Consider the following 22,716-nt stretch of genomic DNA (forward strand, 5'->3'; position numbering starts at 1 on the left):
GATCCTACAAATTTAGAAAATCTCTAGGCTGTAGTTTACTTTTAAAGATTAGCCCTAGTTGTCACATGTACATTTACTGGGTGTAGATTGCAGGTGTTGTCCTGCCTCCACCACCTAAATAACATGCCCAGAACTTGCTGACCCTTACTATCCGTATCTCTTTGGAAAGTGGGAGGTACTTGGAGCACCATGAGGAAACTCACTTGGTCACAAGGAGACCCATGGCAGAATTGAATCCCGACCACTGGCCCCGTAAAGCGTTACATGAGCCACTATGCTCCTGTGCCACTCACTGCTTGGACCTTCATCAAAACCTTTCCCATGTCAATGAAATTCCAGCGAATATGGAAGATGTTAACAGTAGAAAAAAGACTGACAGATGTGGTGTAGAATATATAACAGCAATTGATGATTCATTTGGTAATTTCATAGAACATAGAGCAGTACAGCATGGGAACAGGGCCTTCATCAACATGTTGTATCGAACCAATTAAATTTGTAATCAAATGGCTAACTAAACTACTCTCTTCCACCTACAAAATGTCCACATCCTTTCCTTTTCCATACATTCATGTGCCTATCTAAAACTCTCTGAAAAGTGCCTAATGTATCGACATCTCCCACCAATCCTGGCAGTGCCATACAGGCATCCACCACTGTCTGTGTAAAATACATCTCCCTCAAATCTCCTTTAAAATTACTCCTCTTACCTTAAATGCTCTCTGGTATCAGACATTTCAACACTGGGAAAAGATAGAGTCTTCTCAATCTATGCCTCTCATGAACCTCTATCAGATCTTCCCTTAGCCTCCCTCGCTCCAGGGAAAGCAACCCAAGTTTGTCCAGCCTTTTATTATAGTACAGACAGCATCCTGGTAAACCTCTTCAGCACCCTTCAAAGCCTCGACATCCTTCCTATAGTGGGTGACCGGAACTGCATGCGATACTCCAGATGCGTCCTAAGTAGAGTTTTCTAAAACTTCAATTTAACTTACTGACATTTGAACTCAATGCCTCTAGTAATAAAGGCAAGCATGCCATTTACCTTCTTAACCACCCACTCAACCTCTGTAGCCAATTTCAGGGAGCTATGATCCCTCTGCTCATCAGTACTCTTAAGGGTCTTGCCCTTAACAGTGTACAGTCTCCTTGCATTTGACCTGCTAAGCTGCAACACCACATATGGCTCAGTTAAACTCCATCTGTCATTTCTCTGCCCATATCTGCAACTGATCTATATTCTGTTGTATTCTTTGTCAGTCTTCTATGCTATCCATAACATGACCAATCTTCGTATCATCTGCAAACTTACTAACCCACCCATCTACATTTTCATCTTGGTCATTTATACAAATCACAAACAGCAGGGGCCCTAGTACAGATCCCTGCGTGAACACCACTAATCACAGATCTCCAGTTAGAATAAGTCCCTTTGACCACCACCCTTTGTCTCCCATGGGCAAGCCAATTCTGAATCTAAGTGGCCAATTCACCACCAATCCCATGCATCTCAATCTTCTGGATGAGTCCGCCATGGGGGACCCTGTCAAATGCCTTACTAAAATCTATGTTGGCAACATCTACCCCTGCACTCTCATCAACCACCCTCATCACCTCAAAAAAAAAACTCAATCAAGTTAGTAAGACACAACTTGCCCTAGACAAAGGCATAATGTCTCTCCCAAATTAGCCCATGATTTTCCAAATGCTCATAAATCATATCCCTAAGAATTCTCTTCCTTACCATTGATGTGAGACCACCAGTCTATAGGTTCTAGGATTATTCCTGATTTCCTTCTTCAAAATGGAAAAAAAATAGCTACTCACCAGTCTTCCAGGACTGGTGGACACAAGGATATTGGTCAAGGTCTCAGCAATCTTTTCACTTGCCTCTCTCAATAACCTGCCTGGGGTACATACATCAGTCTCTGGGGACTTAACCACCTTAATGCTCTTTAAGAGACCCAACACTACCTAACCCTTTATTTCAAAATGCCCTAGCAGATCAATACCGTCAGTATTGATCTCCCTATCCTCTGTGTCCTCTGATGTAAAGTACTCATTAAGGACCTCACCCACATTTTCACATCCAAGCAAATGTTCCCTTTTCCTTTATCTTTGAGTGGTCCTATCCTCTCCCACTTTATCCTCCTGCTCCCCATGTATGTATAGAATGCCTTGGAATTTTCTTATTAAGTATTTTCTTACTCAGTAATATTACTTACTAAGGACTTTTAATGGCTCCTCTTTCCCAATTCCTTTCTTGAGTTCTTTTTTTTTTTTAGCTTCTTATAATCCTGAAGGGCTTTGTTTCGTTCTAGCTTTTTATACTTTATATACTTGCCTTGTTTTTGCTTGTCCAAATCCATCACCTCCCTCAACATCCAAGGTTCTCTTACCTTGTCATCCTTGTCCTCACTTTTGACTGGAACATATAAGAACTGTACTCTGTGCAGTTGCTCTTTAAATACCCTCTAAAACAACTGTTCCCAATTAACTGTCTCTACTTCTTGCCTAATGCTCTCATATTTTGCTCTGCTCCAGTTTAATACTCTCCCATGATATCTGTACTCATTCTTATCTATAGCTACCTTAAAATTAAAGAGTTGTGGTCACTGTTCCCTAACTGCTCATTCACTGAAAGGCTGGCCACCTGGGCAGGCTCTTTGCCCACACTAGATTCACCATCTCCTCTTGTTGGACTACCTACATATTGATTTAAGAAACCTTCCTGATGCACCCAACATTTTCTACCTGATATAATTCAGTTGCACTAAGAAGGTCCCAGTTTATATTAGAGAAATTGTTGAGCCCACTATGGGATCGGCTGTGCTGGATTGGGTGTTGTGCAATGATCCAGAGGTGATAAGAGAGCTTAAGGTTAAGGAAGCCTTAGGGAACAGTGACCACAATATAACTGAGTTCACTTTGAAATCTGAGGTGGAATTAAATTCCAATGTGTCGGTATTTCAGTGGAATAAAGGAAATTACAAAGGCATGAGAGGGGAACTGGCCAAGGTTGACTGGAAAGGGACACTAGCAGGAAGGACAGCAGAGCAGCAATGGCTGGACTTTCTGCAAATATGAGGGAAGTGCCAGAGAGATATATTCCAAACAAGAAGAAATTTTCAAATAGAAGAAAGACACTACTGTGGCTGACAAGTGAAGTCAGAGCCAAAATAAAAGCAAAAGAGAGGACATACAAGGAATCCAAAGCTAGTGAGAAGATAGAGGATTGGGAAGCTTTTGAAAACTTGCAGAAGGAAACTAAGGATATTAGGAAGGAAAGATGAATTATGAAAGGAAGATGGGGACTAATATCAAAGAAGATACTAAAAGCTTTTTAAGTATATAAAGAGTAAAAGAGAAACATAGAAGAAACATAGAAAACCAACAGCACAATACAGGCCCTTCGGCCCACAAAGCTGTGCTGAACATGTCCTTCCATTAGAAATTACCAAGGGTTACCCATAGCTTTCTATTCTTCTGAGTCCAGGAGTCTCTTAAAAGACCCTATCGTATCTGCTTCCACCACTGTTGCTGGCAGCCCATGCCACACACTCACCACTCTCTGCGTAAATAGCTTATATTTACATATACATGCTATATGTATACATGTCTATACATGCTTCTAATCACCTTAAAACTGTGCCCTCTTGTGATAGCCATTTCAGCCCTGGGAAAAAGCCTCTGGCTATCCACATGATCAATGCCTCTCATCATCTCATACACCTCTTTCAGGTCACCTCTCATCCTCCGTCGCTCCAAGGAAATAAGGCCAAGTTCACTCAATCTATTCTCATAAGGCATGCTCCCCAATCCAGGCAACATCCTTGTAAATTTCCTCTGCACCCTTTCTATGGTTTCCACATCCTTCATGTAGTGAGGCAGCCAGAACTGAGCACAGTATTCCAAGTGGGGTCTGAACAGGGTCCTATATAGCTGCAACATTACTTCTTGGCTCTTAAACTGAATCCCATGATTGATGAAGGCTAATGCACCGAATGCCTTCTTAATCACAGAGTCAACCTGCACAGCAGCTTTGAGTGTCCTATGGACTCGAACCCCAAGATATCGCTGATCCTCCACACTGCCAAGAGTCTTACCATTGATACTATATTCTGTCATCATATTTAACCTACCAAAATGAACCACCTGACACTTATCTGGGTTGAACTCCATCTGCCACTTCTCAGCCCATTTTTTCATCCTATCAATGTCCCACTGTAACCTCTGGCTGCCCTCCACACTATCCAGAACACCCCCAACCTTTGTTTCATCAACAAATTTACTAACCCATCCCTTCACTTCCTCATCCAGGTCATTTATAAAAATCATGAAGAGTAGGGGTCCCAGAACAGATCCCTGAGGCACACCACTGGTCACCAGCCTCCATGCAGAATACGACCTGTCTACAACCACTCTTTGCCTTCTGTGGGCAAGCCAGTTCTGGATCCACAAGGCAAAGTTCCCTTTGGATCCCATGCCTCCTTACTTTCTCAAAAAGCCTTGCATGGGGTACCTTGTCAAATGCCTTGCTAAAATCCAGATACACTACATCTACTGATCTACCTTCATCAATGTGTTTAGTCACATCCTCAAAAAATTCATTCAGGCTTGTAAGGCATGACCTGCCCTTGACAAAGTCATCATGACTATTCCTAATCATATTATACCTCTTCAAATGTTCATAAATCCTGCCTCTCAGGATCTTCTCCATCAACTTACCAACCACTGAAGTAAGACTCACCAGTCTATAATTTCCTGGGCTATTTCTACTCCCTTTCTTGAATAAAGGAACAACACCTGCAACCCTCCAATCCTCCAGAACCTCTCCTGTCCCCATTGATGCTGCAAAGATCATTGCGAGAGGCTCAGCAATCTCCTCTCTCGCCTCCCACATTAACCTGTGGTACATCTCATCCAGTCTCAGTGACTTATCTAACTTGATGCTTTCCAAAAGCTCCAGCACATCGACTTTCTTAATATCAACATACTCAAGCTTTTCAGTCCACTGTAAGTCATCAGTACAATCACCAAGATCCTTTTCCGTAGTGAATACTGAAGCAAAGTACTCATTAAGTACCTCTGCTATCTCCTCCGGTTCCATACACACTTTTCCACACTTGATTGATCCTATTTTCTCATATCTTATCCTCTTGCTCTTCAAGTCGAGGGTAGATATAGAACCAATAGAAAATGACACTGGAAATATTATAATGAGAGACACAGAGGAACTGAATGCATATTTTGCATCAGTCTTCACAGTGGAAGACGTCTGTAGTATACCGGCCATTCAAGAGTGTCAGGGAAGTGAAGTATGTGCAGTGAAAATTACGACTGAGAAGGTGCTCAGGAAGCTTAATGGTCTGAGGTTGGATAAATCTCCTGGACCTGATGGAATGAACCCTCAGGTTCTGAAGGAAGTAGCTGGAGAGATTGCAGAGGCATTAACATCATCTTTTAAGAATTGATAGATTCTGGGATTGTACCAGATGAGTGGAAAACTGCAAATATTACTCCGCTATTTAAGAAGGGTGGTAGGCAGCAGAAAGGAAACTATAGACCTGTTAGCCTGATAGCAGTGGTTGGAAAGTTGTTGGAATTGATTGTTAGGGCTGAGATTCCAGAATACATGGAGGCACTTGACAAGATATGTCAAAGTCAGCATGGTTTCCTGAAAGGAAAATCTTGCCTGACTAACCTACTGTAATTTTTTGAGGAAACTATAGGCAGGGTAGACAAAGGAGATACAGTGGATGTGGTGTACTTGGATTTTCAGAAGGCCTTTGACAAGGTACCGCACATGAGGCTGCTTAGCAAGATGAGAGCCCATGGAATTACAGGTGAGTTACTAGTATGGGTGGAGCATTGGCTGATTGGCAGAAAACAGAGTGGGAATGAAGGGGTTCTATTCTGGCTGGCTGCCGGTTACCAGTGGAGTTCCACAGGGGTTGGTGTTGGGACCGTTGCTTTTCACAATGTATGTCAAAGATTTGGACTATGGATGAATGGATTTGTGGCTAAATTTGCCAATGATACAAAGGTAGGTGGAGGAGCGAGGAGAGGGTAGTGTTGAGGAAACAGAGAGCCTGCAGAGAGACTTGGATAGGGACTGGGCAAAGAAGTGGCAAATGAAATACAATGTGGGAAAGTGTATGATCATGCCCTTTGGTGGAAAAATAAATGGGCAGACTATTATTTAGATGGGGAGAGAATTCAAAATGCAGAGATGCAAAGGGACTTGGGAGTCCTTGTGCAGGATACCCTAAACGTTAACCTCCAGGTTGAGTCGGTAGTGAAGAACGCGAATGCAATGTTGGCATTCATTTCTAGAGGTATAGAATATAAGAGCAGAGATGTGATGTTGAGGCTCTATAAGGCACCAGTGAGACCTAGTGACTAGTGAGATACTGATACCTTTGCTTAATCTGCCTGCATATCTGTCCTTCAATGTCCTGGTGGTGAAATTTGCACAGCAGTCTACAGGGGATGTGATTTAACAAATTTTTTAAAAAAAAATTCAAGTAACTTCCTTTCTCGTAACCTAAAAGGCCAGGTCATTCAGCTGTGACAGTGGCTCAGTGTTTCCTCTCTCTCTTGTTTGGGCACTTCTACATTGCTTTGCATTCTTATTCTCTACACTCATCTCATAGATTTCAAGTTCCTTTGTTCTTTAACTTCATTTATTAACCCATTGTCTTGAAGACCTCATTTACCTAGCCTCATCTTACATCTGATAGTTCTGTCCACCTCACCCCAAAACCTCTCTGCAATTTTGAAATCCACTTGCTTCTTTCCTCTTGGAGGCATAAGAGACTGAAATCTGGAGCAACAAATGATCTGCTCAACAAGACTGAGCAGCATCTCTGGGATGGAAGGTTCTAACAAAGGATCAGTAACCTGAAATGTTAACTCTATTTCTCTTGCTGCCCAAATTAAATAAATGGTGGCCCGTAAACTACCAGAGTTTCATTAAAATTTCTCTGATTCACTGTCAAGATGCCATTGTAGCTTATGTGTCACACCAGCCCCTAGCAATGTGGCTGTCCTGGAGACACGAGAGATGGTAGATGCCGGAATCAACAGCAAAAATCAATTTCCTGAAGCAACTCAGTGGATCAGGCATCTATGGAGGGAAATAGTCAGCATTTCAGGTTGAGGCCCTTCATTGGATTGACTCCAAAATGGAGCAAGGGGCAATTAGGCTTGCATTAGATCTTGCCAGTAAAATTCACATCATAAAAAAAATAGAAGATACTGCAAGCGATTTAAATAAGCAAAGAGTGGCCAAGACATTACAGGAGATGATCCACTGAGAAACTTGGGTGAGTCAGTGAAAATGGTAGGTAAATAGGAAGGCATTAACTGTGATAGTTTGACTCAGAGCCAAATTCGTGGTAAATAAATTCACTGCAATTTCCCAGATACTGATACTGAATATGCACTAGTCAGCCCTCAGTTGGTACATCGGAGATGGTGTAAAGAAAACCAGCAAGGATTATTTCAAAAATTAAAATAAGACTAAAGGTATTCAGAAAATAATAAATGAAACTAAAATAAAAAATGTGAAGATAATTGATGAGAATTACAAAATAGGAGTTTAAAATTATGATCTTACAGCTTCAGTTGTAAATTGGAAGTTTAATTCCCGCTGGTGCCTGTAAGGTCTTTGTACGTTCTCCCCATGACCACATAGGTTTCCTCTAGGTTTCTTCCCTCATTCCAAAGATGTAGGCTCAGAGTCAGTGAGTTGTGGGCATGCTATGTTGGCCCTGGAATCAACGCAACACTTGCAGGCTGTCCAGCACAATCCTCACTGATTTGATTTGATGCAAGTGACGTATTTCAGCACATGTTTTGATGTACATGTGACAAATAACGCTCTTTGTGTTCATGCTGGCTTCCTGCAGAGTCATCTCACATTCCTAAAATTTAGACTCTCCTGCCAACTCCTTTGATCCTTTTGCCACTGACCTGTACTAATTTACAGTAGCCATCTAACCTAGCAGTAGTAATAGTAGGCCTCCGTTAGTCTCGATAGACCATGGATTTGCAACTTGGAAAGTTTCCAGGGCGCAAGCCTGGGCAAAGTTTTTTTATGGAAGACCGGCAGTTGCCCAAGCTGCAAGTCTCCCCTCTCCACGCCACCGATGTTATCCAAGGGAAGGGCATTAGATTGTGAACATGAACTGTGTTGACAGACAGATTGTAAACCCAGCTGTATGCCACTGGTATATGGGAGAAAACTAGCAAAATACAATTTCTCACAGCAAGAATGTGCTATCTGTGCACATGGGGATTGAACCTGGGTGAGTGGAGCTGAGGTTGCAGTACCAAGTGCAACATCTCTGCACCATTTTATTGGTGACCTTTTGGCCCTTTCAAATCTTCAAAAGCATGTACAGGCAATTAAGTACATTACAGAATGAAGTTGTTTTGTACACTTGTAAATTCAGTGGGCAGCTTGGCACAGCACTAAGGCAAAGGACCCAATCAACAGTTCAGTAGTTTTGGTTAGGGAACATTAGTGGCCAAGGCAGCTGGTAGAACTCAGCAGTTCTGTAGGAAATCTGTCATTGGATATTTTACATTGCCTGAGGGGGACTTGGTTTAAGAACTCAGACAAAAGAAGGAACAGCTAACCATTGCAGCTCTTCTTCGGTGCAGCATAGAAACATCAGTCTCATGTGTTCAAGGTATTGTAAATGTACAAGAACTCAATGGCCAGACAGAGACACAATAGACTGCAGATGATGGAGCCTGATGCAGCAACAATGCTGAAGGAACTCAGCAGGTGAGATCACATCTGTGAAGAGAAATGGCCTGTTAACATCTTAGGTCAAGATCTGGAATGAAAGATAGAGGTGAGAAAGCCTTTATGATGGGGCAAAGAGATAGGGTATGTCAAAAGCTAGCAAGCAATAGGTAAATCTTAGGGGGAAAGGATGATAAGCAGATGGAGCAGGGGAGAGTAGAAACAGCAATAGAGTCTGGGAGGTGATAGGTGAGGTGACAAATGGCTGTAGGTAATGGAATCTGCTAGGAGAAAAAAATTGCAGCATGGAAGAGCAAAGAAGTAAGGGGACAGTTGGAAAGAAAATTGCAATCATACATGAACTGTGTTGACCGACAGTTGGAACTAGGAAGATCATGAGAGAAAAAGTGGAGGGGGAAACACTTTCCTAAATTAGATAGTTCAGTGCATTAGCTTATAGACTACTCAGCTGATAAACAAGTTGCTGTCCCTCTAATTTGCCTCAGATTAGGTGAAGTCTAGCGTCAACCTCGAGAACCAGCTTTCTTCTGGTTATTAGCTAACCGAACCCATGAGTTTTGTGAAGGTCACCAAATATTCCATGAGACAGCATATCCTTCTCACTAGGAAATTTCTCATGATGCATCCTATCCTTCACAGTAGATGTCTAAATGCTTAACTGAGACCAATCTTATTTAGATAGCTATCAAATAAATCACTAAATTGTTCATTAGCAAAGTGTTGTTCCTATGAAACATTTCTATCTTTCACCAGGTGAATCAATTCATGCATTGATAGTTGTTTAAGTATCTAACTATCATTTATCTACCATTCAGGCTAATTAGGAATTCCATTTATACCCAGCTGGGAAATAGACCCAATTAACTGCTTGCTAACTAACCTAGTTTTCTCTCCCCATCACATTACAAAATTATAATAAATAGGTGGCACCTGGTTATTTGGCTGACAAGTTAATTATAAGGCAATTAGTCACCGTGTACATTAGCCAATTAGATCTAAAACTATTTAAGGCTAATGTGCTTCAACGTAAATGTAATAAATAATTAAATCCTTCGTGTGTAAAGAAAAAACTGAACATTTTATTACAGTAACACTATACAGTTTAAAAAAAAAACACATTCAACGCTGGAAGAACTGGTTAGGTCCAGCAGATTTTGAGGAAGAATAGGTTCCGGGTGGAGAACCTGCTTTAGTACCGAGCCCCTTGAGATCTTCCCGCGCTCTAGTTTTATATTTCAGTTTTCAGCATCCGGAAGCTTCTTTTTGCCTCTATATAATAATGTCACTTACCAAATGTATTATGAACAAATTCTCAATAGCTTGACCATCTTAAAAAAATCATCTTCAATAGTTGGGATACATTGCAGGTCAATTGGTTGGACTAATTTCAGATTATCACTATAGCAGAAATGCTCACCATCACACAACCACGTTCTCTTCAAAAGTTAAGAGGAAAGTTTAAAATATGTTGGTTCATTGCATAGTGAATTGTTTCGTTCAATAGAGAATGTATGTGCAGAGCAAAATCCTTACGTGTTTTATGTCAAATCACTTTCCTGTTGACGATGTTGAAAGATCATCTACAAATTTTCCCCAGGAAAACGTTCTCAATTATTCAAACTTCCTGAGCTTAAAAAGTTAAATTCCTGTGAAGAAAAGCAGCGACTCTTTCTGTTTCCCGTTTCGATGCTCCTAGACACCTGAAACTGAAGAACACGCCTTGGGGAATTGTCGAGCGTAAATCCGGGTGTGAAATAAAGACGGGGAAAATTACGCTCTCTTTCACGGGCCATCTTTCGTTCACTGCGGAGCGCACTTTTTGAGTAAAATATTATGAAACGTGTACACGAGTACTGTCATAACAACGTCAATTTAGAAAAATTCTATTTTAAAATGTTTTTTTTTCATTTTACACCTGTTAACGAATGAAATTGATTTATAAATAAACGGTAAAACATATGCTCTTCAGCAACGAACTTCAAGTTTATAGATTTGGGACTTTAATAATTAAAATCATAGATTTTTATAAATTGTTAGTACTATCTGTTATTACTTTGAGTGTTTAATTTGAAAGATTACAGGTTAATCTACAGGGCCTCCTGATAATTCGAGAACGCGGAGTTTCCAAACTGGCTCAGAGACACAGTCCCCTCCAACTCGCCGGTCTGCAAGTTGGGTGTGTTCCTTTTCCACATATGCATGTCGCTTCCTCGATTTGTGAATGGTCGGACTGAAAGTCAATCAGGGCAAGTGGGGCGGTGTTTCGCCTTAGTTTCATTGAAGGTGGAGAGGCTACTGTAGCTTGCAAAGGAGCAGCGAACGGCTGGGGATTTAGACTCGCACGGGGCATCAGCGAGACCGGGCTGCAATTTCAACCCACAATCAGCGGGAATTAAAACTAACGCTGCACCAAACTTCGGGAACAGATAGGCGTGCTCCTAAACGAAAAATCAATTTCTCTCTTTTTGTGAAATCAAGGTAACCAATAAATTGATCAGCGGGAGCCAACCCGACAGTGAATACTCGCAGACAGTAATCAGCTGGGGTACCATCAGTGAAACGTGTTGCTGTTTTACCCTGATGAGTCATCCTGGATAAGGGATCTAATAGCGGAACACTGTGAAGTCCCGCTTTTACAGAAAGGCACTCATTACTGGTTCAGTTGTACCGACCCACCTCTCAGTAAAGGCCGGCAAGTTCTTTGCAATGTCGAGGCACCATCTGGGATATCCGGGACACTATCTGTAACGATCCTTAGACTCCATCCACTGACCAGGTACTTGGATGTGCGGGCGACGCGAGCCATCTGTTGAGATTTGCCGGGACTGGAAGGCTAACGCCGAGACAACTTTCCAAGGATACCATGAGAAGGTCGCTTTGAAATCCGGCCCGAATTTGATGGAATTTTCTTATTTTCTTTCGCACGTTGCGAATGATAAACTGCGGGCAACCGATGAGTATTTGACCTCCTCCCCGCGGTAGGGTTGAGAAGAGAACCGTCTTACTCACAATGGCATCGGAAGTAGTGTGTGGCCTGATCTTCAGACTGCTTCTGCCCATCTGTTTAGTTGCTGGTAAGAGAGCGTCTAGATAGCAGCCTTTTAAGATATGTCAATTTGACCAAACCGACGGAAGTATCTGAGATTTTTTTGTGTATCACCCCTTCCCCTCTCGCTTTATAGTTCCTCTCCATAAATGCAAACTTCCCTAAAGGATGCGTTGTTTGGAAGCAATTCTTTTTTTTAAAAAAAGATGTATGTAAGTCCGGCTGTTTAAATGTAATACTGTAACATTGCGTTTCCAGCAATTACAGTGACTTTTTATTGTTATGGGGACATTTTAAAAGTGAAAACGACGTTGTAATTGATTAGGTGCATTTTATCCCTAAATGCCACCTCTTGAGATGACAGAATTCGAAAACTAATTGAGATTTTTCCGCCTATTCAAAGAAAAAAAATGCCCCAAGCGAAATGCTTTTAACCCCGCGGGCAATTTTGCTCCGTGTAAACATCAGAGCAGATCTCGATCTCCTCATCAAATCCTTTCAGTCAGGAAGGAACTTTCAGCCAGAGATTTTCCCAAGTGACCTGTGGAGGTAGAAATGGCTGCAGCTTAAAACCAGAATTGGAAATGAATACAAAGTTCTTATTGTCTTTGCAAGTTACGGGAGTTTCCGAGATAGTCAAGTTTAATTGTGCTTGGATCTCGGGTGGAATCCGGTATCGCTGTCCCGTCCGCAGCGTAGGACGGGCTGGTTCTTTGGTCTGGGTTCCATCATCAGATTCGGGCGAAAACAGTCCCGGTTCGGGAGCGGCACGGCGGGGCTGGTAGTGGCAGGCTTCGGACGGAACTGACTTCTCGATCGCTTCCGACGCAGCTTCGAAGTCTGCAGCTAAAAGCCCACCGAGTGAAGGGGAGGCAGAGGTGCCGCTGTTTCCAGCATTAGTAACCCGATCGTCCCTCTAATTTCAAGTATATATTTTTTCCAAATGTCATTCTGATTGACAGCCATGAACAAAATTTCTTGTATTTGCATAGCTCCCTCCACATCTTTACCTTAGCAGCCAATCAAGCACTTTTGAAAACAGTATAATGTGGAACCTGAGAAAGCCAACCTGTGTAAAGTAAGATCCTTCGAATGAGCAAGTATAATTTTATGACATGACATAAATAGAATATTTCTAAACTGTGCCAGAGAACCCTTTAGTCTAACATTGCAAGGTTGCATCTTTGACTGTGCAGCACTCCCTCAGCCCTGTTCTTCAGATTCATGCATTTATTAATCTCAGATACGTCGACACATAGTGAGATGCATCCTTTGCTTTAACAACCAGCACAACCGAAAGATTTGCTGGGCGAAGTCCGCATGTGTCGCCACGTATTCCGGCGCAAAAAAAAAGCATGCCCAGGATGTTCAGCAGAAAAACACAAAACAACAAACAGGGAAACCAAGCCTCTTTCCTCGCTCCCACACATCTACACAGATAGTCCTTCACCGCCAGACTGGCCCCCGGACGTGCACCTCAGCTCTTGTGTCTGGGTTGGGGGCTTGAACCTGGTTTCTTCTGCCTCTAAGGTGAGTTGGTGACGGAGCCAGTTGACATGACATCGGGAACAATTCACTTTTGAAATATTCCAGGTGCCTTTTCCTGACAGAATGTGCCTAGGTTCCAGCTCCTCACTGAAGTCTTAATGATGACCTGGGAGAGGTTTTTTTTAAATATAAATAGGGTGTTTAAATGTCTGTCAACACAGTTCATGTACGATCGCAATTTCCTTTCCTCTACCAGTCTACGCTTGGCTGGAATGTAAGGGGTAGAAATACAGACAGGGAGCTTGTTCAAATAAACTTCCTCCCCTTTGCACCCAGTATCTCATTGCAGAGTTGACGGTGAGTAACTTTCAAGAGAAAGTTTGTCTTTGTGTCGGCTGGGCTGCAGAAACTGTGTGCAGTGTCATGCCGAAGCCTGGTGAAATGTGTGTCGAGTGTTCGGCTTGTGCTGGGTTGGTAGAGAGAAGGGGTTCGCCCTCCCCACCTTCCTTATCCAATTACTACCACCGGGCTGGATCAAGCACGTTCACTTCTCACCCGAGCCCATTGATCTGGGCCAGGGCATTTCCTCTGCACCTTTAAACCAGAGGTGGGTCACTCTTGTGAGCTGGAGATGCTGCTGTCACCCGGGTGCAGGAGAAGGGGATAAGACATGACCCGAGTTCACAGGATGAGCTTTGTGGATTTCACCTGAGCAGGTAAGTTGGGGTTAAAGGCAAATGTGAATTTGCTGGCCAGTTACCTGAACCTGTTTAGTCAGAATCAGTTTTAGTATTACTGATATATGCTGTGAAATTTGTTCTACAGCAGCAGTATGGCGCAAGACATAAAAATTACTATAAATTACAATAGGAGTATATAAAAAATGCAAACATAAGCAAAAAGTGATGTAATGTTCTTGGGTTCATGGAGTGTTTAGAAATACAATTGGCAGAAGGGAAGAAGCTGTTTCCTCAAACATACTTCAGGCTGTTGTACCTCATTGATGACAGTAAGGAGAAGAGGACGTTCCTGGATGGTGAGTGCCCTTAATAATGGATGCTACCACCTTAAGGCTTTGCCTTTTGAAGATGTCCTGTGGTGGGGAGGCTAGTACTGACTATGGAACTGACTGAGCTTACAGCGGTCTGCAGCTTTCTCCAATCCTGTACGTTTTGGTGGCTCCAAAGTGGACAGTGATACAACCAATCAGAATGCAGCACATCTGTAGAAGTTTGTTAGAGCCTTTGGTGACATACCAAATTTCCTCAAACTCTGAATGGAATGTAGCCCCTGGTGTGGCTTCTTTGTAATTGCATCAATATGTTGGGCTCAGGACAGATTTTCAGGAACGTTGACACCCAGGAACTTGAAGCTGCTCCATTGCTGATCCCCTTTGAGAACTGCTCAGTGTCCTTCTGATTTCTGCTTCCTGAAGCCTACAATCAATTTGTTGCCCATAATCAAATTGATGATCCACAATCAAAACCAAGCCCATCTACAGCAGACCCACTAAATCAAACCTGACTAACTTTCGGGAGGGCACCAGAAGACCGAAAACAGCCAGTTCAAAAAGGCAGGGAACCAGAGCCCAGCTAGCTCAAATCTATTGTTGGCAAAATGCTGGCGTCAATAACCAGAGGGGAAGTAACCAATCACTTAGAAATCAAACGTAGTCAATGTGAATTTCTGAAAGGTCACATTTAAAAGAAACTCCACTGCAATGATTTCAGTTGAAGTTTGTGAAGTTGACATCTCTTACAACTGCCCCATAGCTATGACCCTTCCACGTTTGTATGGTTTACCTTGTATCTCTCCTGCTGCGTGTACCCTGTACTATACCCCCAGCAAAGTGATTGTCCCTTGATTTTTAAGCAATACAATGAGGTATTATTTTAAAATTCTTCTATATCCTCCCTCATCATTGCACTAATGGAGTCCTTCGTTAAGATTGGAATGCTGCCATTTCTTTCCCCCTCTTATCCAACCTGAAGATTATAAACCTTCCAATTGCCAAATCTACCTATCAGCACTGTGGGGATATTTGCAGTACTCACCCTACAGGTGGGAAACTATGCTCAGAGTTGATGAGGTGGTGGGAGGGCTGTGGGTAGAATTGGAGGGGCATAGAAGCACATGGCATGTACATACAGTAGTAGGGATATCAAAAAATTGAGAGGAAAAAGTTTGAAGAGGATTTGAGGGGAAGTTTATTTTTGCACAGTTTGTTTCATATCTGGAACTCATTGCCAGAGGAGATGGTGGAGTCTGACACAATCATTTAAGATAAATCTAGATAGGTGCTTAAATAGCCAGGCTTAGAAAAATACAGATCTAATTAAAGGAAGTTGAGTTGGTAGATGGGCAGAAAGGATGGCATGTTCGAGCTGCTGCTATGTTGTAAAACCTTTGAGTCAGTGACAGGGGGAGCCTGTAGCTGTAATGCATTCAGATTTCTAAAAGGCATTTGCCAAGGTGCCACCCAAGAGGCTGGTGCATAAACAAAGAGCCCCAAGTGTTAGAGGAAATGTATCAGCAGGGATTGAAAATTCAGATAGACGACAAAGTTAGAATAAGGGGGACCTTTTGAGGGTGGAGCGCTGTAACCCATGGAGTATCCCAGCAAGTTGCTTACTATTTACGAGGGGTGATTAATAAGTTCATGGCTTAAGGTAGAAAGAGTCAATTTTAGAAAACCTTAGCACATTTATTTTTCAACATAGTCCCCTCCTACATTTACACACTTAGTCCAGCGGTCATGGAGCATACAGATCTTGCACCTCCAGAAAGTGTCCACAGCAGGGGTGACTGATAAGTTTGTGGCCTACGGTAGAAGGAGATGACCTACACAGCTCTCGTTACATGCACATACAGGTCAACTCTTTGAATGATTATGCAGAAAGTTTGAAGTTAATAACGCATCTCCTTCTACCCTAGGCCACAAACTTATCAATCACCCCCGATAAGTTATTAACTTCAAATTTTCTGCATAATCACTCAGGTAGAACTGCATGTGCATATAATGAGAGCTGTAAAACTTATCTCCTTCTACCTTAGGCCACAAATTTATCAATCACCCCTGCTGTGGACATCTGGAGGTTCAAGATCCGTATGCTCCACGACCACTGGACTAAGTGTGTAAATGTAGGAGGGGACTATGTTGAAAAATAAATGTGCTAGGTTTTCTAAAATTGACTTCTCTACCTTTGGCCACAAACTTATCAATGTATGTTGATGAGAAAAGGGAATGAAATGCAACGTTTCCAAGTTTGCCAATGATACATAATAGGTGGAAGGGCATGTTGTGATGAGGACAATGTGATTCTCCTAAACAAGATATATAGTCAGTGGGTTATAACCAGCCAAATGGAGTTTAATGTAGGAAAGTGTGAGATCATGTAACTGGGTAAAAGGAAATTAAACCGAGAGAAATTGCAAATAGGTGATGTCTGGCAGGATCTATCTAAGTGTTCTGGTGCATGAATCACAAAATAGCTGCACTTTAGACTTTATTGCAACAAAATTGGAGTTTAAGGACAGGGCAGTTTTATTACATTTGTATAGGGTGTTGGTAAGACCACATCTGGAATACTGTGCACAATTTTGGATCCCTTACCTGAAAAAGGATGTAGTAACATTAGAAAGATTTCACAGGTTAATTTCTGGGATGACAGAGCTGTCCTATCATGAGAAGCTGGACTATTTGCATCTGTATTCCATGGAGTTTAGAAGAATGAGGGCTGACCTTATTCAAACATGCAAGTGTCCAAGGAGGCTTGACAGAGTAGCTGTTGTGATGTTTTCACGAGAGAGAGAAAGTCATGAACAATGGAATGGTCATTTAAAATTAAGGTACTTGCAACCATTTCTCAGAGAGGAGTGAATCTCCTGATTTCTCTGCCCCAAAGGTGGTGGAATCTGGATCATTACATGCATTCATGGGGAACTGGCAAAGAAAAGAGGTTAGCAATATGCTCAGTCCTGATCATATTGAACACCACAGCCGGCTTGAGGAGCTGACAGTCTACTCCTCCTATTTTGTTATGCTCTTGAACTAGCTGTCAGCTCTACCATGTATGAAAAGTGCAGTTGAGAAAACTGCAAGACCTTCTGTTTGACAAAGCATGAGTAGCAAAGAAAAGCATTAACCAATCAAGACACTGAACATAAAGAACAAAGACACGTTGCAGTTACACAAAGCCTTTTGGTTAGGCCACACTTGGAGTATTGCGTGCATTTCTTGTCACCTCATTACAGGAAGAATGTGGAGGCTTTGGAAAGGTACAACAGAGATTTATCAGGATGCTGACCTGATTTAAAGGGCATGCGTTAAAAAGAGAGGTTGAATAAACTTGAGTTGTTTGCTCTTGAAGTGTCAAATGCTGAGAGGAGACCTGTTTATAAAAATTATGAGAGGCATATAGGGTAGACAGTCAGAATCTTTTTTTCCCCAGGGTAGAAATATCAAGTAGACCATAAATCATAGGAGTAGAATTGGGCCATTTGGCCCATCGAGTCTGCTGCACCATTTAATCATGGCTGATCCTTTTATTTTTCCCCTCCTCGGCCCAACGCCCTGACCTTTACCCCGTAACCTTTGATGCCGTGTACTGGTACTAGTGTATATGCATTGAAAGTGAGAGGGGGGATGTTTAAAGGAGATGTGTGGGGCAAGGTTTTTTTTTTACTTGTATCTCCGGGGTAGTGGTGAAAGCAGATTGAGAGTGGTGTTTAAAATAATGAACGTGTAAGGAATGGAGGGACATGGATCATATACAGGCAGAATTATTTTGGTTTAACTTGGCTCAGTACAGTCATGGTGGGCCTAAGGGCCTATTCCTGTGCCATACTGTTCTTTCTGTGTTAGCATAGAAATGTAAAGGGTATATTGCACATTTGTTTCATGTTACTTTTCACCACTTTTTGTATAGCATGCAATGAGATTTGTTTTTTTAAGAAGCACTGCATTAATATATAATGGCATCTTTAAATATGATATTCTTTTTGTTAATAAGCAATAGAAATGAAAACAATGATTACATATTTTCAATAGTGTAATTTTTAGAAAATGTCTAAAGAGGTGATGTGAATTGCCAAAACAGGAACTGTCTTCGTTTCCAAGATTTATTTTGCTTTAAATGAGCAAATTTCTGCAGTTTCCTTTCTTGACACATAACAATGTGAAATTTAAAACTCAATCGCTCTCCTACAAACAATACTTCTTAAAAATAAGCTTTCAAACCTACCTGCCTGAGAGAAGGTTGGTTAATATTTCTTCCTTGCCAGGGTCCCCTTACAAGTGTTCCACAGTCATTGCAATTCCTTGTGCTATTGTCCAAAGTAGCTGTACTACCTCAAAGTTTAAAGTAAATTGATTATCAAAGTATGTACAGTACATGTCACCATAAACTACTATAAGCCTACAGACTTTCACAGCTACCTGGACTATTCCTCTTTCCACTCTCTCTTGCAAAAATGCTTTCCCCTTCTCGCAATTTCTCCGTCTCCGCTGCATCTGCTCTCAGGGTGAGGCTTTTCATTCCAGGATGAAGGAGATGTTCTTCCTTTTTTAAAGAAAGGGGCTTCCCTTCGTCCACTATCAACTCTGCCCTCAAACGCATCTCTCCCATTTCCCGCACATCTGCCCTCACCCCATCCGCCCGCCACCCCACTCGGGATAGGGTTTCCCTTGTCCTCACCTACCAGCCCACCAGCCATCCGGGTCCAACATATAATTCTCCGTAACTTCCGCCACCTCCAATGGGATTCCACTACCAACAACATCTTTCCCTCCCCCGCCCTTCTGCTTTCCTTAGGGATTGCTCTCTACGTGACTTCCTTCTCCATTTGTCTCCCCATTCCTTCCCACCAATCTCCCTCCTGGCACTTATCCTTGTAAGCAAAACAAGTGCTACACCTGCCCTTACACTTCCTCCCTCACCACAATTCAGGGCCCCAGACAGTCCTTTCAGGTGAGGCAACACTTCACCTGTGAGTCGGCTGGTGTGATACACTGTGTCTGGTGCTCCTGGTGCTGCCTTCTATATATTGGTGAGACCAGACGCAGACTAGGAGACCGTTTCGCTGAATACCTACGCTCTGTCTGCCAGAGAAAGCAGGATCTCCCAGTAGCCACACATTTTAATTCCACATCGCATTCCTATTCTGATATGTCTATCCATGGCCTCCTCTACTGTCAAGACGAAGCCACACTCAGGAACAACACCTTATATTCCGCCTGGGTAGCCTCCAACCATGATGGCACGAACATTGATTTCTCTAACTTCCGTTAATGCCCCTCCTCCCCCTCTTACCCCATCCCTTATTTATTTATTCCCCCCTTTTTCTCTCTCTGTCCCTCTCACAATCACTCCTTGCCTGTTCTCCAACTCCTTTTGGTGCTTCCCACCCCCTTTCTTTCTCCCTAGGCCTCCCTTCCCATGATCCTTTCCCTTCTCCAGCTGTGTATCCCTTTTGCCAATCAACTTTCCAGCTCTTAGCTTCACCCCTCCCCCTCCCGTCTTCACCTAACACTTGGGATCTCCCCCTCCCTGTTCCACTTTCAAATCTCTTACTATCTTTTCAATCAGTTAGTCCTGACGAAGGGTCTCTGCCTGAAACATCGACAGTGCTTCTTCCTATAGATGCTGCCTGGCCTGTTGCATTCCACCAGCATTTTGTGTGCGTTGCTTGAATTTCCAGCATCTGCAGATTTCCTCGTGTTTACCTTGAGATTTATTTTTTTGCAGGTATTCACAATAGAACTAAGAAATACAATAGAGTGAATGAAAAACTGCACTGAAAGACCGACAACCAACCAATGTGGAAAAAGGAAAATAAATAATACCAAGAACTTGAGTTGGCTTTTCTGTTCTTGGGCGTTAGTGTTCTGAGAAACTTCTTTAGAATTAATAGTAATTGGTTTGTGGTTTGAAATATTCATTTGAAATTAATCCCATCAAATGTGGCCGTATGATACGAGCACTCTGAATGGCTGCCGATTGTGCAGTGACTTGTGCTGCTCTATGTCATGTATTTAATATTTCAGGAACATTTGAGTAGTCTTGTAAATATGTTGATTAAACTTTCTTTGTTGAAGTAATTCATCATGGGTTTATATGTAAAAAGAAGAAAATTGCATATGTCATGAGACTACCACATGATACGTGCTTGCCTCACTAAAGACTCGCATCTCAGAATCAGGTTTATTATCACTGGCATGTGACGTGAAATTTGTTAACTTAGCAGCAGAAGTTCAATGCAAATCATAAATATAGAAGAAAAAAGAGTAAATCAATTACAATATATGTATATTGGAGATTCTGCTGCCCCATGAGTCGCCACTCAAGGTGCCCCGAAGTCATGGGCTCCCATCTTTTTCTTCAAATTCTGTTTTGGACTTGCAAAACAATAGTGGTGACAAGGTATTTTTAAAGTGATCTTGAGATAATTATCTACCTGTGGAGTGAGTCATTAGAGATTTTTTTTAAGTAGCACAGCATGTATTGAGAACGGAAGACACTGTCACCTTTTTTTTTAAAAACAGGTAGAAAATGGAAGAATACAGGCATTCATAAACAGTGAGTACTGGGTTATGATCATTTTAAAAACAAAGCAGAAATGGCTGACTACATCAGATAGACAGAAATCTATATTGTATAAAAAGCAAATTGACCAGTATTTTAAAGCAAATGGAATAGTCATTGAAAAACAAGTACCGATTTTGCTGAGTGCATTGGATTGAAAGGCATACAGTTCATTTAAGAGTTTGACAACTCCAATCAAACCAGCAGAAATGAGCATTTCTGATATCGTGAATCTAATGCATGAATATTTAGAACCAAAACCATTGTTGATTGTAGAACGCTACAGGTATCATAAGTAGAATCAGTTGGTGTCCATTTCAGTGTACATGGCTGAATTGAAGAGATTTTCTGAGCATTCAATTCGGTAATAGGATTAATGATGCATTAAAATTGTTTAGTTTGTGGAATCTTACAAGAAAACATTCATAAACAGCTCCTAACAGAAGCACAACTAACATTTAAAAGTGCAGTTGTAATAGCTGTATCAATGGAAACAGTAGACAAAGACACAACTGAGCTGCAGTCAGCAATAAAAGTGAGCATGAACAAAATTGCAGCATCTGGAGGCCATGCTGGATGAACAAATTGTGTTACCATTGTGGCAGGAGTTCACATACAGTACACCAGAAAAATTTAAAGTGAAACTTGCAGAAAGATGCAACGTACAAAGAGCATGTTGGGCAGACAAAAATAAATGGACTGCACAGGGAAGAGGAAAAGATAGAAAGTCAAGTTGCAGTTTCAAAAAGAGCATTAAATTTACAATGTGAAAACTAACCAGCAATATGGCTTGCACCAGAAGTGAACAGCAAGTTAATTAAAATGGAATTGGAAACTGGGTCAGCTGTTTCAGTCATTTCCCAAAATGAATTTGAGTGGCATTTCACAGATACTAAACTGAAGCCTATGGATATCCAACTAAGAACTTGTACTGGAGAAAAGATAACTACTGTGGCAATGACATTTGTAATGCTGAGATACAACAACCAACAATCCACACTGGACTGAAATGTGGTAAAAGCAAGAGGGCCAGCCATTTGGGGTCATGAGTGGCTAATCCAACTAGAACTTGATCAGAGATCCATCCACCATTTGCATGTCCCATCCCCTGCAAGTCAACTGAAAGCTAATTAAGAAGGGTACTGGATGATGTCACACCAATGTTCAAGGATGGCATTAGAAAACTCAAACATATCAAGGGTAAAATGGTGTTAAATGAAAATGCCACATCTAAGTTTTCCTAAGCTCATCTGGTTCCTTATACCATCTGTGACAAAGTAACCAGTGAGCTAGATCACTTGAAAGCTATGGAATTCTTTCCAAGGTTGAGTGGAGTCCATGGGTGCACTAGTATTCCCAGTAGACAAGAAGAATGGTTCTGTCAGGATCTGTGGTGATTTTGAGGTCACCATCAACCAGTACTGAAAATAGACCTCCGTCCCAGATCAAGGATATCTTTGCATCCTTTCCGGAGGAAAGCACTTCAGCAAAGTGGACGACTGAGGTTTACCTACAGATGGAGATGGAAGAAGAGTACAAACTGTTTCTTACCAGAAACACTCAGATAAGCCCATTTATCACTATAGTTTTGGAATAGCATCTGCAACTTCACTCTGACAGAACGCTGTGGACCAGGACCTGCAAGGCTGCCCAGGCACTCAGTGATACTTGGATGACATCATTGTTACAAGTAAGGATGACATTCTCAAGATGGTGTTTAAAAAGATTAGCAGATTATGGGCTCTAAGCACAAGGTGACAAGTGTAAATTCTTTAAACCAGGCATCACTGTGGTCATACTATTGACACACAAGGATTACA

General features: G+C 41.9%; 1 protein-coding gene across 10 annotated transcripts in view; it reads left to right on the forward strand.

Moving 5' to 3' along the window:
* The first annotated feature begins 10,892 nt into the window (after nucleotides 1-10,892).
* The window catches only part of piezo2b (piezo-type mechanosensitive ion channel component 2b), a 574,856-nt gene continuing 563,032 nt past the window's right edge, over nucleotides 10,893-22,716 (forward strand). For 9 of the 10 annotated variants that reach the window (XM_073047092.1, XM_073047145.1, XM_073047131.1 and 6 more), the window contains exon 1: nucleotides 11,074-11,853. In XM_073047092.1, coding sequence (XP_072903193.1) covers nucleotides 11,790-11,853 — 64 coding nt within the window. In that variant the 5' untranslated portion in view covers nucleotides 11,074-11,789. Of the gene's footprint in view, nucleotides 11,854-22,716 lie in introns of all 10 variants that reach the window. The other variant, XM_073047154.1, reaches the window with a different exon arrangement.

The sequence above is a fragment of the Hemitrygon akajei genome, chromosome 1, assembly GCF_048418815.1.
Source record: "Hemitrygon akajei chromosome 1, sHemAka1.3, whole genome shotgun sequence".
Taxonomy (NCBI): Eukaryota; Metazoa; Chordata; class Chondrichthyes; order Myliobatiformes; family Dasyatidae; genus Hemitrygon; species Hemitrygon akajei.